This window comes from Eschrichtius robustus, chromosome 1, assembly GCF_028021215.1.
Source record: "Eschrichtius robustus isolate mEscRob2 chromosome 1, mEscRob2.pri, whole genome shotgun sequence".
Lineage (NCBI taxonomy): Eukaryota > Metazoa > Chordata > Mammalia > Artiodactyla > Eschrichtiidae > Eschrichtius > Eschrichtius robustus.
In genome coordinates, this window is record NC_090824.1 from 113,295,440 (window position 1) to 113,313,223 (window position 17,784).

At 38.4% G+C, this 17,784-nt stretch overlaps 1 protein-coding gene across 2 annotated transcripts in view; it reads left to right on the top strand.

Annotated features, from left to right (window-relative positions):
- The window catches only part of TMOD3 (tropomodulin 3), a 92,013-nt gene that overhangs the window by 67,799 nt on the left and 6,430 nt on the right, over window positions 1-17,784 (top strand). Inside the window, exons 4-9 of one of the 2 annotated variants that reach the window (XM_068551691.1) lie at window positions 3,933-4,055; window positions 5,684-5,773; window positions 8,996-9,126; window positions 10,848-10,955; window positions 14,304-14,447; window positions 16,029-16,173. In XM_068551691.1, coding sequence (XP_068407792.1) covers window positions 3,933-4,055; window positions 5,684-5,773; window positions 8,996-9,126; window positions 10,848-10,955; window positions 14,304-14,447; window positions 16,029-16,173 — 741 coding nt within the window. The remainder of the gene's footprint in view (window positions 1-3,932; window positions 4,056-5,683; window positions 5,774-8,995; window positions 9,127-10,847; window positions 10,956-14,303; window positions 14,448-16,028; window positions 16,174-17,784) is intronic. The other variant, XM_068551701.1, reaches the window with a different exon arrangement.

Below are 17,784 nucleotides of genomic sequence, written 5' to 3' on the forward strand. Positions count from 1 at the left end.
AATCAGAATCTCTGGGGGTGGGACTTGGACATCAGAATTTATTAAAATTTTCCAGGTGACTCCATTGTGCAGCCAACATTAGCCACGGAGATAGACACCTGAAAGTGCCGGTAAGATTTTGCTCAGGAAAATGTAATTATCCTGAAATGGCAATTAAAGGCATGCCATCTGAATTGTATGCCACTTTGTTATATCAGCCACTGTGAAAAGTATTAAGGAATTATCAGAATGTAATGATTTGTATTTGCCTTTGTCTGTGAACTAATGATAAAAGATTATCTAATCATCACCAGAACTCCAAAGTTTGGTACTAAGAAGATCAGTTACGTACCACCATACAGATAAGCATTTGTTTGAGTTGAAAAGTCCACTGCTAAAGAGTTAAGTTTGAAAGCCACCAGTTTATTGGAAAAATTACTGGGTTGAGAGTTTGGGAACCTGTGTTCTAGTGCTAACTCTGCTGTGTAACTTTGAACCAGGGTATTTATATTATACTTTATACAATGAGGTAGTTCAGCTAGAGGTGATCACCAGATTATTTATTCAACAAATTGGATTGCCTGCTGTGAGCTAGGAAATGTAGGGATGGAACAGAACATTGAAAAGCTCACAGAGGACAGACAATGTAGGGATGGAATTGTAGGGATGGAAATGTAAGGATGGAACAGAACATTTAAATGCTCACAGAGGACAGACAAACATGCAAAATGAGTAAGTGTAGCCACAGTGAAATGTTCAGGGAATTAAGGGAGCACAGAAGTGTACTTCATCTGGTTCAGTACTGGGACAAATGTGGTAGTTTTCTATTTAACAACCATTCAGAAATTCCTTCTTCCTTACTGGCAGAATCCATCTCTGAAATAGACTGAAAAGGCCAGATCCTTGCTTTTCAAGCTACCCTTGCAGGTGGGGCATGGACATGTGACCCGGTGCTGGTCAGTGAGACCAGAGAAGAAATCTATCGGACAGTTTTCCTTATAAAAGTCAGCAGTTGAGAAAGTGCCCTTCCTTCCTGCCCTGACCTTGCCGCATGAGGATGTGATGCGTACTATTACAAAGGTTATCTTGAGACTAATGGCCTGAGAACAAAGGCTTCCATGCTAGTTATAGACAAAGAGAAAAATAGAGCCTGGATCTTTGATGTCAACATTGAGCTGCTGAACCAATCCTTCAGCCACCTACCTGTGGAGTTATTAAGTGAGATAAAAAATACTTATTGTTTAAACCCTTGCTGCTTTGAGAGTGATCTGTGCATCAGCAGTATCAGCACCACCTGGGAGGCTGGCTAGAAATACAGATTCTTAGAGCTCATGTTAGACCTCCTGCATCAGAATCTGCACTTTAATGAGACCACTAGGTAGATGACATGCACATTAAAGCTTGAGAAGCACCAGTTTAAACCACTTTAAATTGGGGATTTTGTTATATGCAGTTAAAAGCATCCTGACTAATATAAATACATTGTAGATTGGCCAAGTGCCATTTTTTAAATAAGAAAATACTTGCCTAGAAAGACTTCTGATTCAGATGTAGGAAGTTGCAAGAGACTTCTTATTCTCACCAAAACAAGCAACATACGCTACATTAATCATAGTTAAAAAAAAAAAATCAGAAAGCTTGAAGACACAAATCTTAGTGACTCACAGAAAGTGGCAAGCCCTCCATAAGAGAGGTGATCCAAAAAAAAAAAAAAAAAAAGAGGTGATCCATTCTGCGTTCTTTCCTGACTGAAATATCGGGAAAAGGAGGAAACTACCGTAGAGAGGAGTAAGGAGAAGTCAGCCTAACTTTTAAGCTTTTAATGGCGGTGTATGGGCCAGCATGGTAGATTAGAAATCAGAGGAGCCCTAGAGCAGCACTGTCCGCTAGAACTTTATGCCATGGTGGGAATGGTCAGTATCTGTGCTAACCAGTGTGGTAGCTACTAGCCAAACGCGGCTAGTGTAACTGAGAGACTGAATTTTTAATTTTAACTAATTTAAACTTAAATAGTCACACACCGTATTGAACATATCATATTGAACAGTGCAGCCCTAGAGATAGGGTGAGACTGCACGACCCTCCAGTTCTTTGCTTCAGGTCTTCATTTAGTGCTAGGGATTCTACTCCAAGAACCGAGGCAGTGAAGCAGAGCTGAGAGAAGATTCCTGAGGCATAAGTTTTTAGCTCGGGAGATTGAGAGAGAGACAGGAGAGCTGAGAGAAATCCCTTTCAGGCCATCTCCCACTTCACAAAGTGTAGAGCAGACAACATAAGCGTCGGGCTGAAAGATCTGCCAAGGCCCAAAAAGTGGGAAAGTGGGGGGTGGAACTGGAAAACAGAGCTCCTAGAAATCTGGCAGCCAGGACTACACATCAGGAGCAATGTTGCTACTTTACAGTTCAAAACAGTAGGCAGTGGCAGCTCAGGAGATCTCCAGAACCTCACCAGAGTTCTAATCCTAGGCCTTGCTGAAGATTAAGTCCTGATCCTGTCCTCAAAATGTTTGAAGCCAGTGAGGAAGTGAATCAAACTAACGTTGCAACAAAAAGCCCAGATTCAGCTCAACTGTAGAGCATGTTACTTCAGCACTGAGCTGAGTGGCACATTCCTTCCTAGGAATAAATGTCACTTCCTTTAGTCTCTGCTCTACTTTTATATAAAAATGCCCAATACGAAGTCAGAGATCTTAAGACACATGTGGCCTATAGTCAAGAAAAGTAAACAGTCAATAGAAGACCAGAGATGACCCAAATATTGGTGTTATCAGTCAGGAACTTTATGACAAAAATCGCAGAAAATCTGGTGGACAAGGCATGTGTGAAGAGATGAGGAATTTTGGCAGAGAGATAGAAACTGATTTTTTTTAACAAGAACCAAGTGGAAATAATAAAAAATGAAATATAATATCAGAAATTAAATCTTTTAGATGGGCTTAGCTGAAAATACCTGACCAGCTTTGGTCAGATTCCTGGGAGCAATCTGTATTGTGGAAGGATTTCTTATGAATTACACTGATTGATATTTACCTTGAACAAGAATTGTACAACATTTACTATACTGATTATTAAGCCCACAAACATTTCTTTTGATAGAATACTGCATAGATTCATCAGGTCACATTATATTCTCACACATTTCCCTGGTAATTTTCTGATAGAAAAGAAAATAATTGGAGCTTGTGTGAATCCACACATAGGCCTTCCTAGATCGCTTAGTTAGAATTTTCACCTGTCTCAGGGGGAAACCAGAGTCAATCTTGGTAACTCAGTCCCACCATGTGTAAGTACCTCTTGTTTGGTTGGTTTGTGCTGCAGTTATATCATTATCATTTTCCATTCCCTTCATGTTTTCAGTTTTGCGTTGAACATATGGTAATGAAATACTGATTTTCACATAATAAATACTGTAGGTTTCTAGAATAACTAGTTTCTTAACAGGTAACCTTGTTAGTGTCATAGAGGCTTAGAAGAACAGTGACAGAAAGTTTCAGACTACCACTCAGGACATACAGGAATTTCTTTGCAATTAGAACTTGAATTTCTGGAATTAGAATTGCCTCTGCCATCCCCCAAGGGACTGTAGCAGTTCCTTGCTTAAGAATAAGAAAATGAATTCTGTTTTTTCCTTAATTTATAGATTTTTTTATTCATTTATTTTTTGATTTAGTATTTGTAGAATAACTCATAATTACTCCAAAAAGAGCCTATTTTTACTTTCACAAATGGGAAAATTTCTCGGTTCATTTCTTTTTCTTGTTCCAACTTATATGGCCAAAGTGTTGCCTTAGAAACTTATAAATACATACCGAAGATGAAACAAAATTATTGTAGATGTTAATCTTGACCTTTTACTTCAGCTGCAGTTGCACATACTTCTAATAATTTTTGTAAGAATAAAATGGTGAGTTACTAGCAGTAGTAGTGAAACTAACAAACTGCTTTATTTTACAGGGAAGATATTTATCCCTAAGCAGAAACCTGTGCAGACTTTTACAGAAGAAAAAGTATCTCTTGATCCAGAGCTAGAAGAAGCTTTGACAAGTGCTTCTGATACAGAATTGTGTGATCTCGCAGGTATCTCCTAAAACAAATTAATTTGTCAATGGTATAGAGGGGAGGAAAATACCAACACACACCTTATACACACTATACAAATGCTTGCTTTGCCCAGCAGAGTGCTGTTGAATAAGTAACCGTACATTTGGCTTTGTTTGTTACACTATAAATCTGACATAAAGGATTTAGTTTCTTTAAATTCTCTTAATGGTGAAATTTTTATATTAATGGAATTTATTGATTATTGGATGTCTTTTCCCATTTTGCCATCTTTGAAAGTCTTTATAAAAATCTTTCATCAGCTGGTGCTCAGCTAGAAGCTGTCTCCAGGGTCTACTGCTATCCCATTTTATTAGAAGACCCAGAAACGGGTAATTGGAAATTAGATAAAATAGTCAGTCCTGAGCTATACTCACCACTTTCCCAACTTTTCTGAAGATATATGGAACATTCCAAACCTCCCTGTGATTTTCATCATTACCAGTTTCTTATCTGGACCAGTATCTGCCCCCAGCTGCCTCCACCCACACCCATTTTTCTAGATAGAAAAATATGACACATGGGGAGAGGTTAGTACCAAATAACTTCAAGTACTAACATGTTTAAAAGGAGCAGTGATGGTTCTTTGGGAAGGACCCAGGGAAGGGACAGTCAAGGTGTGGTACCACAGCTAGAGCAGGTATCTTATTCCCTGGGGAGGGGCTGAGGGCTAATGGATTTATAAATGGTACATTCCTCAGAGTGGAATGGGCCAGAGGCATACTGTAGCTTCTGCCTTATTTGTGCAAAAGGCCATCAAAATCCAAATTTATTTCTCCTCCTAAGTGTCATTTTTGAGGGATGCTACTTTAATCTTAAATATGAGAATTCAACCATACTTTTAGTATTCTACTCTTAGCTAAAATACAAATGTAAATTAATATGAGAGTTAAGGTTAAGTTGAAAAATCTGCCTTTTATTGCATTATGTTTGGAGAAGCCCTGTGAGGGCGAACAGCAACAGTAGATCATTTCCATTTTCTCTCTTGGCCACCAGATGGAGCTAAGCATAGACTTAGGTTTAGGGTTAAGCTGGCTCCAGCTGTGTCTAAATTCAGAAATGTGGGGAGAAATTACAAGGGTATTGATAAGAAAGAGACTGTAGGTGGTTTTTAATCATGTTTTCTCTTTTTTGTTTTTTTTTTATTTTATTTTATTTTATTTTTAATTTATTTATTTATTTTTGGCTGTGTTGGGTCTTCATTTCTCTGTGAGGGCTTTCTCTAGTTGTGGCAAGCGGGGGCCACTCTTCATCACGGTGCGTGGGCCTCTCACTATCCCGGCCTCTCTTTTTGCGGAGCACAGGCTCCAGACGCGCAGGCTCAGTAATTGTGGCTCACGGGCCTAGTTGCTCCGCGGCATCTGGGATCTTCCCAGACCAGGGCTCGAACCCGTGTCCCCTGCATTAGCAGGCAGATTCTCAAACGCTGCGCCACCAGGGAAGCCCCTCTTTTTTGTTTTTTTAGCTACGAAATGTGTATTTAATTGAGTAGGAAAAAGCCCAGAGAGTGTTAAAATCGTTGATAGAAATTTGGGGGCATAAAATTAATTCTTTATGTTTAAAATTGATGGAAATAAAAAAATAATTCTCTTTTTCTATATTTATAGCTATTCTTGGGATGCACAATTTGATAACGAATACACAGTTCTGCAATATAGTGGGAAGTAGTAATGGTGTCGACCAAGAACATTTTTCAAGTGAGTACTTAATAATGCTTTGTGAATTCCAATCCTTTCTTAATTATATTTTGTTTTCTCCATGTAATAGCTCCAGTATTTGCATACCAGATGTTATGCATATGTATGTGAAACCTAAGATTCCAGTTAGATGGTATTGACCTAGAAAACCATTGAGAATAGAATATTAAATATTTTATGCTTAATGTGTCAGCAAATGTAATAGGAACTACTCTCACCTCACTAAATAATACTAATGGTAAACGCTATAAAAATTAGTCATACTTGGCTTTTACTGACATTTTGTTTTCAGTGTTCCTGATTTTCAAGAAACCCACAACAGTGCTGACAAAGAAAGTACATTATAAAATCAGATTCAGGAGAAAGCAAAGAACTATTCAGCCCCTAAACCTTTTAGTCTGATGCAAAGTATTAGATAACCTAAAGCAAAGCTTTTTTAAAAATTTATTTATAAGACATCTTAAAATCACCAAAGTCATGCCTATTTTGTAGTAAATTTAAACAAGACCTAAGGGCACAAGGTAAGCAGTAAAAGTGTCTCTATTCACAGCTGTCATGCCTCCTACTCACCGTACCCGACCTCCACCCCCTCCCTAACTGTTAACAATTGGGAATATATCCTTCCAGACTTTGTATTATGCTTGTATAAACTTACATATGTATATGTGCTATACACGAATTGTCTTTTCTTTTCTTACAAAAATGGGATCATACTAGAGATATTTCTTGTCCCTGAATTTTTCAGTAATACTGTTGGCTGATTTTTTTGAATGCTTACCATGGGCCATGTTCTTGTGTGCACAGCTCTTGAATGTAAATTGTTCTCAATCCTCACAACAGTTCTACGAAACAAGTATTATTATTATCTTTAATATGCCTTTGAAGGAGCTGAGGTTTTAGAATGATTAAGTAACTAGCTTCAATATCCCACGAAATCGGTGGTGAGGATTTTAATCCATGCTATATAGGATATCACTTAGCAATATATCACATTTCCTAGTTAGTACATACAGATTTACCTCATTCAAACATCTGTATAACATTCCATTTTATGAATGTTCTGTAATTGGCCATTCCCCTATTTTTTTAACTTTCTATTGTAGAAATGTTCAAGCATACATTATAGAAGAGGGAATAATAAATCCATCGTCCAGCTTCAGCTGTTTTTCACATTATGCCAGCCGGGTTTCATCCACCGTCTGCCTCCCTCCCACCCCTTCTACTCTTTTCCCTGGAATATTTTAAAGCAAATCCTGTTTGTTTGTATTACTTCACCCATAAGTATTTCCATATGTGTCTCTCACAAAGGCTTTTCTTGTAACATAACCACAATGCCATGATCAAACTTAAAAATAACCAGCAATTCCTTCATATCATCTAATACCCAGTCCATGTTCAGATTTCCCATTTTCTCTCAAAAACGTCATTTCAACAGCTGGTTTGTTCAAATCAGGATCCAGATGAGGGTCACATATTGCATTTGGTTGTCGTTTGGTTTAAGTTCCTCTTAATTTCTTAACAGTTCTCCTCCTCAACTTCTTTCCCACTTTCTTCATAGCATTTATCCCTTGAAGAAACTGTGTTGTCATGTAGAATTTTCCACATTCTGGATTTGGCTGATTGCAACCTTGTGGTATCATTTTACTTGTTTCTCTCTACCTCCTGTGTTTCTGTAAACTGTTGTTTTCTAGAAGCTTGATCAAATTCAGGTGCAGATTTTAATTTTTTTTTGGCAAGAACGCTTCCTGGGTAGTGATCGAATCACATTAGGAAGCATATCAAGTCTGGTCATTCCTCTTTGCGGAACGTGTTAAGATTGATCAGTGGACTCAAATTTTGGCAACCTGATCCATCCAATTAAAGTACCCCACGAACCTTTCTTAATGGTTTCCACATCCTGTTGACTGGATCCATTATTTCATTATAGAGCAAGGCTCTTTATACGCATTCTGCAGAGAAGAAAAGGAATTTTTTGGTTTTAGAAAATTTGGAATTGAGGAAGAGCTCATTGAATTTTCCATTCAGTGAGGAAGATTTTCTCCAGTCCCCTTGATCTACCATCTTGAAGAAGACTGCCTTGCTGATCTTTCAGCTGTCCTCAGGAAATTAATTTTCAGACTTTTGTCTGAGCTGATCTCTTCAGGATGCTGTGTGTAGAAGGGTGTGTGTGTGTGTGTGTGTGTGTGTGTGATATTTGAAAAGAACAAGGTACTCTTAGAGGGAATTTATTGGATGAGTAAGCAATATACTTTGTCTTAAGGTGAGTTTTGCTCCTAAAAGCTAGAGGAGGGCAGCAGGGAATAACTAAGCCAGACAGTGACCCTGTCAGTCTTTCCATGTCACTTGCTCTTAATGTTGTGGTCATTCTCCTCTTTGAGAATCTGATGCTCTAGGTGTTCTCCCCAGAAAATATATCCTTAAAAGTTTATCTGTTATAGGTGTTCATGGACCTCCACACATACCTCAGAGCGCATTTACATCTCACTAGAGGGTTCAAGGCTTCTGGGTCCTCTTTCAGTTTTGAATAGCTGTATTCTGGCCATGTGTGTGGGTATAAATGGTGAAGGATTGGGCTGTAGGATGAAGGAGGGCAGGGAATTCCTGTCTCAGTAGTTCTTCCGTGTACCATTACCTTTCTCTGTCTCCCCGTTCCCTGTTTCTACTCTTCTTCCTGATAGAGTCCTCTGCCCTTTCTCATTGTGTAGTACTCCCCACGGGAGGAACAGGCAGTGTGTCCTTCCGTCAACTCACTCTTTGTGGAGGCTGTTTGTTCATGTCTCTGATTCTTACTGCCTTTGCATTAATTACTAGTCAAACCTCAGAGAAAATGATGAGTTGTTAGATTTTGTCCTATTAGAACTTTATCTTGAACATTGCTAAAAATAAAGGGGGTCACCAACTTGTGTCATCAACTATATTTTCGTGGTAAAGATATCTTGTAATACACTAAGAGGCAAGAGGCAGTGAAAATACTCATTTTTGAAGGCTGATACACTGCAAACAAATTAAATGTTGAATTATGTTTGGTATTTATATTCAGTAAAATTTTATTTCAGTGCTTTATGTGGGAGCACATAAAGGATTTTTTAGAAATTTGGGGAAAGAAACTTATAGTTCTACTGAATATGTGTATGTGTGCTGTGTGTTTCCAAGTTAATATATGCATTCACTGTTATAGTATCAACCCAGTGACACTCTTGCTCTTTGCATTTGTTGCTACAGATGTGGTAAAAGGTGAAAAGATTCTTCCAGTATTTGATGAGCCCCCAAATCCAACTAATGTTGAAGAGAGTTTGCGGAGAATTAAAGAAAATGATGTTCGTCTTGTTGAAGTTAATCTGAATAATATAAAGGTAGGTGTGATAAGCAAACAAAAAGTTGTTTTGAATTGCTTTGAGTCAGTTGGATCTAGGATGAGAGCTGGGCAGTTTTGATATAGTCTAATCCTTTCTACTTAATGGTAAAGTTTTTACTTCTAGTAGTATGCTAACATAGATTCCTTCGATTTTAGAAGTTAAAGTATTATAGTATTTTTCTGATTTACTTTTTAAAGGCTATCACATAGAAATATAAACTCTACAGACTGTCACAGTATACCTCTCGGGCTTCCAAAGTACTGCCCACTTTTAGGAGCATTTTAGCCTTTCAGGTTTTGTTTTTTTAATCAGCTCTCTTGAGCTATAAGGTATATATAGTGAAATTCTCCCTTTCTAGTGTGCAGTTCTATGAATTAAAGCAAATGCATACAGTTGTACAACTACCACCACAGTCAGATGTAGAACATGTCACACCCCTATGTCATCATTCCCTGCCACCAGCTCTAGCCCCTGACAACCATGGATCTGTTTTCTTTCCCTATCGTTTTGCCTTCTCCAGAATTTCATATACATGGAACCATATAGTGTGTAGCCATTGAGTCTGGTTTCTTTCACTTCACACAGTACATTTGAGACTCGTCCATGCTGTTGTGTGTGTCAGTGGTTTGCTCCTTTGTGTTGTAGAGGAGCATTCCTTTGTCTGGATGTGCTGCAGTTTGTGTTTCCGTTCACCAGTTGATAGACATATGAGTTGCTTCCAGTTTGGGATGATTATAAATAAAGCCACTATACACATTCACATACAGGTTTTTGCATGAACATATGTTTTCATTTCTCTTGAGTAAACACCAAGAATTGGGCTTTGTGGGATCTCATTGGGATTTTTAAAATGCAACTCTTCCTTGGAGTAGAGAAAGAAGAAATGAGCTAGGAGGGCATAGGGATAATTAATTACCAAAGAGTAAACTCAAATGATCTCTTAGCGTATTAGCCATTGTATAATAGCTTCATTACAAATTCCTCATTTTAAATCTTAATTTATCTGACTTGGAGGCAGGGAGAACATCTGGAAATTACAAGAACCTAGGGAATAAGACCTCTGTGCTCTTTTTGTGGGTGTTCCTTCCTGTGAGTGGAGGGGGGAAAGCCTTGGGGAAAGCTAATATCCCTAGTTGATCACTAATCTTCTTATTTTTAAAAAAAATTCAGTTCTCGTATATCTCTGTCTCTAAATCAATAGTAACAATCTGAAAATAGGCAGCCTACAGGAAATTGAAGTCTTGGTACTAAGGGGAAAGATGAGTGTCTCCTAAAACTCTTTCCTCATTTCAAGAAGTGTTAATCTCTCTTAATACCTTACAGCTTGAGTGACTGAAAACAGTATGTCATCTGCCTCAGGAATCACCATAAGTAGATTCCCACATCTTTCCCTTTGTAGAAAAGTGGATCCACTTTGAGTACTCAAGGGCTGACTTCTCATAATACAAATAATTAAAAAGAGAATTTCTTTAACCTCAATGCTAGAGAAACGGTGATGTATGCTCTGCTGTATGCCAACAGTTTGTACCATAATAGAGAAATCAAAGAGGTAAGAAGGAGGCTGAGTTGTTTGTTTTCAGTTGTGGACCAGCGGTTGTATGTTACATAATTTCTGAATACATTTTAATGCAAAAAAGAAAGTACAGATGTATTTGATTAATGGACTGAATTTCCTGAAAACTAAAATGTAATAATGTTTCACATTTTTGTCTTTCAAGAATATCCCAATTCCAGCCCTAAAAGATTTTGCAAAGGCTTTGGAAACCAACACATATGTGAAATATTTCAGTCTTGCAGCCACCCGAAGCAATGACCCCGTTGCTGTTGTAAGTAAGCTAACTACTAATAATACCAAAATTATGGCTATGTAATACCAGGGCATGTTACAAAGGTGGTTAAACTGATTTTATGAACAAGATTTACTCTCTTTTAATTCAACTATACTTCAATAAAAAATAAATTTAAAAACTAAAATAATTTTTTAATGTAGTTTCAAAACTCTGTGTTGTAAGATCAACTGTTAGTAACCATGATGTTCAACAATCAATAAAAGCAAATATCAGTAAAAAAAAAAAAAAAAAAAAAAAAAAAAAAAAAAAAATTTACTCTCTTTTTTCAATTGATGTTTACTCACTATTAGGCAATACATTATTTACTACCATTTTATGTTTATTTTTTTCTGTATTTCCTTTCTGTGAAATTTTTTAAACATAAATGGAGTCATGCAATGTAGGCTGTTCTGCAACTTAATTTTTCACTTAACAGTATATCTCAGAGATCTTTTCATATCAGCATATAAAGTTCTACATCATTCTTTTAACACCTGCAGAGGGTTCCATTTATGGATCTATAGTGTTGAATTTTTATCAAATGCTTTTTCTGTGTCTGTTGAGGTGATCATGTGGTTTTATTCATGTGGTCCTTTATTCAGTTAATATGGTGTATTACATTGATTAATTGTTTTAATAATTTATTTTATTATTTATTTATTTATTTATTTTTGGCTGCATTGGGTCTTCGTTGCTGTGTGTGGGCTTTCTCTAGTTGTGGTGAGCGGGGGCTACTCTTCGTTGTGGTGCACGGGCTTCTATTGCAGTGGCTTCTCTTGATGCGGAGCACGAGCTCTAGGCACGTGGGCTCAGTAGTTGTGGCTTGTGGGCTCTAGAGCGCAGGCTTCAGTAGTTGTGGCTTGTGGGCTCTAGAGCTCAGGCTCAGTAGTTGTGGCACACGGGCTTAGTTGCTCTGCGGCATGTGGAATCTTCCTGGACCAGGGATCGAACCTGTGTCCCCTGCATTGGCAGGCGGAGTCTTAACCACTGCGCCACCAGGGAAGTCCCACATTGATTAATTTTTATATGTTAAATCAACTTTGCATTTCTGGGGTAAATCCCACTTGATCATGGTATAAACCCTTTTCTTCTTGGCTTTGAGGATATCACTCCCTTTGATTCTCCTCCTTCCTCTCTGGTCCCTACACTGGTTCCTCCTCATCTCCCCAACATCTAAACATCTAAATGGCTCAGAGCTTGGTTCTAGTCCTTCTTCTTTTCTCTATCTGCACTCACTTCCTGGGTGATCTCATTCTGTTTCATTGCTATATATTATCTATGCATGCTGATGACTCCCAATATTATTACCTCCAGTTCATACCTCTCCCCTGAACTCCAAACCCATGTCCAGCTACTGCTTAACAGCTTTACTTGTGTATCTAACAGACATCTCAAACCCAAGTCCCAAACCAAACTCCTGACTTCTGTCCCATACCTGCCTCTCTCACACTCTTTCCTATCTCACTAAATGGCAACTTCATTCTTTCATTTGCTCAAGCCAAAAAAATTGAAAATAATAATAATAATAATGGAGTGATCCTTGACTTCCCTTTCTCACAACTTTAAATGTATATCCAGCTGTGTCTTCAAATATTTCCTGTATATCCAACCACTTCTCACCATTTTCACAGCTACCACCCTGGCCCAAGCCACTGACTTCTCTCACCTGGATTATCCTAATTGAGCTGCCTGCTTCATCTCTTTACACAGCATCAGAAGTGACTCTTAAAACTTAAATGTTCTCATTCCTGTACTCAGAACCCTCCAGCAGTTCTCTGTCTCACTAAGTAGAAATCAGAATCTTTCAGTGGCCTAATAAGGCCTTACATGAGCAGACCTCATCTCCCCTCTTGCTGTTTCTTTCATTCTGCTCCAGCCACACAGCCTCCTTGCTCTGCCTCAAACATGCCGTGCATGCTCCCAACTCAGAGCCTCACACTTGTTCCTCCTGCCTAGAACTTTCTCCCTGAAGATATTCCACGTAGTTTACTTCATCACTTAAATTATTTCAGTCCTTGCTCAGCTGTCACCTTCCAGGTGAGGCCGTTCCTGACCCCCGTACATAAAACAGCAACCCCACCCCCACCCCCAGCACTCCCCAACCACCCTGCTATGCCTTTTTTTCGTCCTCTATAGCCCTTTTTACCATCTGACATTACATTTTGCTTACTTACTATGTGGGTCCCCCACTAAAATGTAAGTTCCATCAGGTAGAGACTTGTATGTTTTATTTCTGAATTTACAGAACAGTACTTATCAAAAATAGGCCATTGTAGTATTTTAATAAATGTGTGTACTGATGGATGGATAAGGGATTTGCTCCAAGTCACATAGCCAGTTGTTGCTGTGTGTGTGTAGATATCTGTCCCCGGTTCTTTCTAGTATCACTGCGCAGTATTGCCTTTTCTTTAACTTGACTTTAATTTTAAGCTTGATCTTACCCATATTCTCTGGAGTTTGGCCTTTCTTTTGACGCCTCTTCAGGGCTTTTTAAACAAACTCACACTCCTATTCTTCCTCCTCCCCCCTCCCTTCTCTTTCCCCTCTGCTCACTTACAGGCTTTGTTAATTAATCAGTATAGCACCTATTAAGCACTGGGTCAAACGCCTAGCACTGCCATATCCTGTGAGAAATGTATTGGAAGCAGATGGAAAACATACCGTTCTTTGAGTTGAATATTTAGTTAGCCCCTTCTTCTCCATAGTTCTTGTGCTCTCCCAGTTCCAGTCATCTGTGATCTTTTCTGGCCTTCTGCCTTAGGCAGTCCTTTTGGTCCCTGCCTTGGAAATTAGTCCATAATTTACCCTCATTTGGGCTTCACAGTAACCCAGCTGCAGCAGGACGCAAGTAAGAAAAAATGTTCCAAAGAGACATTGATGGGACTTCCCTGGCGGTCCAGCGGTTAAGACTCTGCGCTCCCACTGCAGGGGGGTGTGGGTTTGATCCATGGTCAGGGAACTACGATCCTGCATGCTGTGCGATGCGGGCAAAGGGAAATCATAAAGCAAAGAGACATTGATGACGTTACTCCTACACAGAGACTCAGAGAAAGTATGAGAGACGCAGGAGAACGAAGCATGAAGTGGAAGTAGGAATGAATAGCAGTAGAGAATGTTACCAATGGGGAATTACACATGACAAAAAAAAAAATCTAAAGTCTGTGACCAAGTGCATGTGAAAATAGATACATGTGAGACCTGTGAAGTAGGGTGTCAAGCTAAAAAAATCTAATAAGAAACATTAAAGCAGTTGTATTGATTTGTGTATTTGTTTCAGGCTTGTTCAGTGTTTATTTACTAGGTGCTGTCAAACTGTAATCTCCAAATATTTTCTTTAATTTCCAGGCTTTTGCAGAGATGCTAAGAGTGAACAAAAATTTGAAGAGCTTAAATATGGAGTCCAACTTTATTACAGGAGCTGGGATTCTAGCACTGATTGATGCTTTGAGAGATAATGAAACCCTGGCTGAGCTGAAAATCGACAATCAGGTCAGTGATGCGCAGCAGCAGCTTTGAGGAAACTACAGCCCACACTCTGTGCAGGGCTTGGGGACTCAGGAGGTGGGTGGGAGGAGGGCTTTCAGGGAACCCTTGGGAAGGTGGTCCTGAAAAGGGATGAGAGAACATTTGGGGGCATCCAGAATATTAACTTAACATATAGAAAAGTATACAAGCAGCACTCCCTGGTTGGTCTTAAGAGGATTTAGATGGCTGGCTGTTTTGAACTGGAAGAATTCTCACAGGTGACAGTCCATCCTCAAATTTTTCAGCTCTTCGGTGGCAAGATCCACATAGTAGAATTTTTGCGTCTGTAGCATGTCAGTCCCAGACACAGTAGGTGAACAGAATAGGCTCAGTGAAAAACAGAAAACTCCAGTACCCAGGTTACCCAGAGACACAGGCTCCTGTGCAGCCACATTCAGTGCTGACGCTGTAAGATAATGCTGGGTCACCCCTGCCAGACGCACTTTTCTTTAAAGCAGCAGAGAAATATACATGTTAGAGGTGTTTCCATCCAGAGTGGTAATTAACTAAAAATAAAACAACATTACACATTTGACTAAATACTTCAGTCTATTTTATTTGAAAAATAACTTCAGTTATTTTTTAAAAATATGTGGTAAATGACTCCCTTAATCCTTCAAAGTAAGTAAATTTTGTAGATTATGAAGGTAGAAAGAAGAGTTATATCTTAAAATTTAACCAGGATGCTATTTAATCAATGTTTCCAATTTTTTTATTGAGATATAATTCACTTACCATAAAATTTACTCTTTTAAAGTATACAATTAAATGGTTTTTAGTATATTCATAGAGTTGTGCAACCATCACCACTGTCTAACTCCAGAACATCTTCATCGCCCCAAAAAGAAACCCCACACCCATCAGCAGTCACTTCCTAGTCGCCCTTCCCACCAGCCCCTGGCAACCACGAATCTACTTTCTGTCTCTATGCATTTGCCTGTTTTGGACAGTTCATATCAATGGAGTTATGTAATATGTGACCTTTTGTGTCTTCCTTCTTTCACTTAGCAAAATGTTAAGGAGGTTTATTCATGTTGTAGCATATATCAGTACCTATTCCTTTTTATACTTGGGTTGTTTCCACTTTTTGAATTATACAGATATGCTGCTGTGAACATTCATGTACAGATTCTTATATGAATATATGTTTTCACTTCTCATGGGTATATACCTAGGAGTGGAAATGCTGGGTCATATGGTAACTCTGTGTTCAACCTTTTGAGAAATAGCTGAATTGTTTTCCATAACAGTTGCACCATTTTACATTCCTGCCAGCATGCCTAAAGCTCCCAATTTTTCCATATCGTTGCTAACACTTGCTATCGTCTGTCTTTTTGATTATAGTCATCCTAGCGGGTATGAAGTGGTATCTCACTGTAATAATCCACATTTTTTTGATGTCTGCATGATCATACACTAAACTTACATTTTTGTTTCTCTTATGTATGGTGTAAGACTTGGGAAAATTTTTAAGGAATCAGCATGTACCTGAAAAGTATTTTGATCTAGCTCATTAATACTATTCTTTATTCTCAATTATTCCAGAGGCAGCAGTTGGGGACGGCTGTAGAATTGGAAATGGCCAAGATGCTTGAGGAAAATACCAATATCCTTAAATTTGGGTATCAGTTTACGCAGCAGGGACCCCGAACCAGGGCAGCTAATGCTATAACAAAAAATAATGACTTGGGTAAGACATATTCGGTGTGAAATTGAATTTCTGAATTGTATCATTAAGCTAATGTATTGGAGGGACTTTTTTTCAAATACATTTTTACACAGGAAGATTATTTGGCCTTTGTTTCTAAAGTCTACACAGTCTTTTATAATACTCACTGAATTATAGTTCAGTTTAAATGAGGTTGTAGTGATTATAGGTTAGTGGGTGACAACCTATTTCACAGCTTTTAGTGAAATAGTTTTCTACAACAAACATTATAAAAAATGCTTCCCTAAAAAATATTTTGTTCTCAATTGCAAGTCACCTCTTGGAGCTAGTAAAACAAAGATTTCAATGTTACAGGAAAGTTTTGCCCTTTTGATCAAAGGCCTAGATAGAAATTCTGTTTTATATGGTAAAATATAAAATAATTACAGTTTTTTAAAAAAATTTATTTATTATCCATTTGGTTGCTTCGGGTCTCAGTTGCAGCAGGAAGGCTCCTTAGCTGCAGCTCGCCGGCCTCCCAGCTCCCAGTTGCAGCACGAGGGCTCCTTAGTTGAGGCAGGAGGGCTCCCCAGCTGCAGCTGGCTGGTTCCTTGGTTGTGGCCTGCGAACTCCTAGCTGCAGCATGCATGTGGGATACACTTCCCGGACCAGTGATCGAACCCGGGCCCCCTGCACTGGGAGCGTGGAGTCCCAAGCACTGCGCCACCAGGGAAGTCCATAAAGTAATTATAGTTTTAACCTGAGTTTTAAGTTTGGTGTTTGTCGTTGAAATATTTTTAAAAATGCATTTAGACAAGAATTAAAATAATACTTCTTAAAGAGAGTCACATTTCACCGTGATGCAGTTCTTTTAGGCTTCAGCCATGTTTGAGTTTGCAGTTTTTTAAAGATTTCTGGAGCAGAACTACAGCCTCATCCCTTTAATCTAGATCACTGTGAAGAGTATTAGTTCAAACCCTTTCTGTCCTTTGATGACTAGTTTCCTATGGAAGATTTTAGCCTCTTGCTTTTTAAAAGAGAAATTTGGTGTGTTTTGGTGTATTGTTGATTTTAGATGTAGTTTGCAAGGTCATGCTAATATTTTAGTGTTGCTTCCTTTGTTGGCTTCTATTTTTTTTCCTTCAGGAATTTAATTTTGCTTTTTAGAGCTAATATTTTAGTGTTGCTAAATATTTTAGTGTTGCTTCCTTCGTTGGCTTCTATTTTTTTTTCTTTCAGGAATTTAATTTTGCTTTTTAGAGCAGTGTTTCTCAACTCTAACTGAACTTCATAAATAGAGAACCTTAAGAACGTATACATTATTGGCTCTAAAAAGTTAGTTTTTTACTTACTAGGTTATACTTCATTGTAATAGTCTATTTTCAAAGACTTTAAGCTTTTGGAGGTCAGGGGCCATGTGTATCTGTTGAATTCACAACTTTCTTTAAAACCATGTGTGACAATAGTGGGTACTTAATATTTATTAAGTAAAAAAAGAAAGTGGTAGAATTTGAATCCTGCTTAAAGTTGAAATTTTCTGGTAAGTAAGCAGCTATAAACTTAAGCCAGAAGTGTCGCCATTCTTCCTTTCCTCAGAAACCACCTTAGCTTTCCCAGGATTCCACCAACATATTTGTAGCCCTAGGCCTCTCT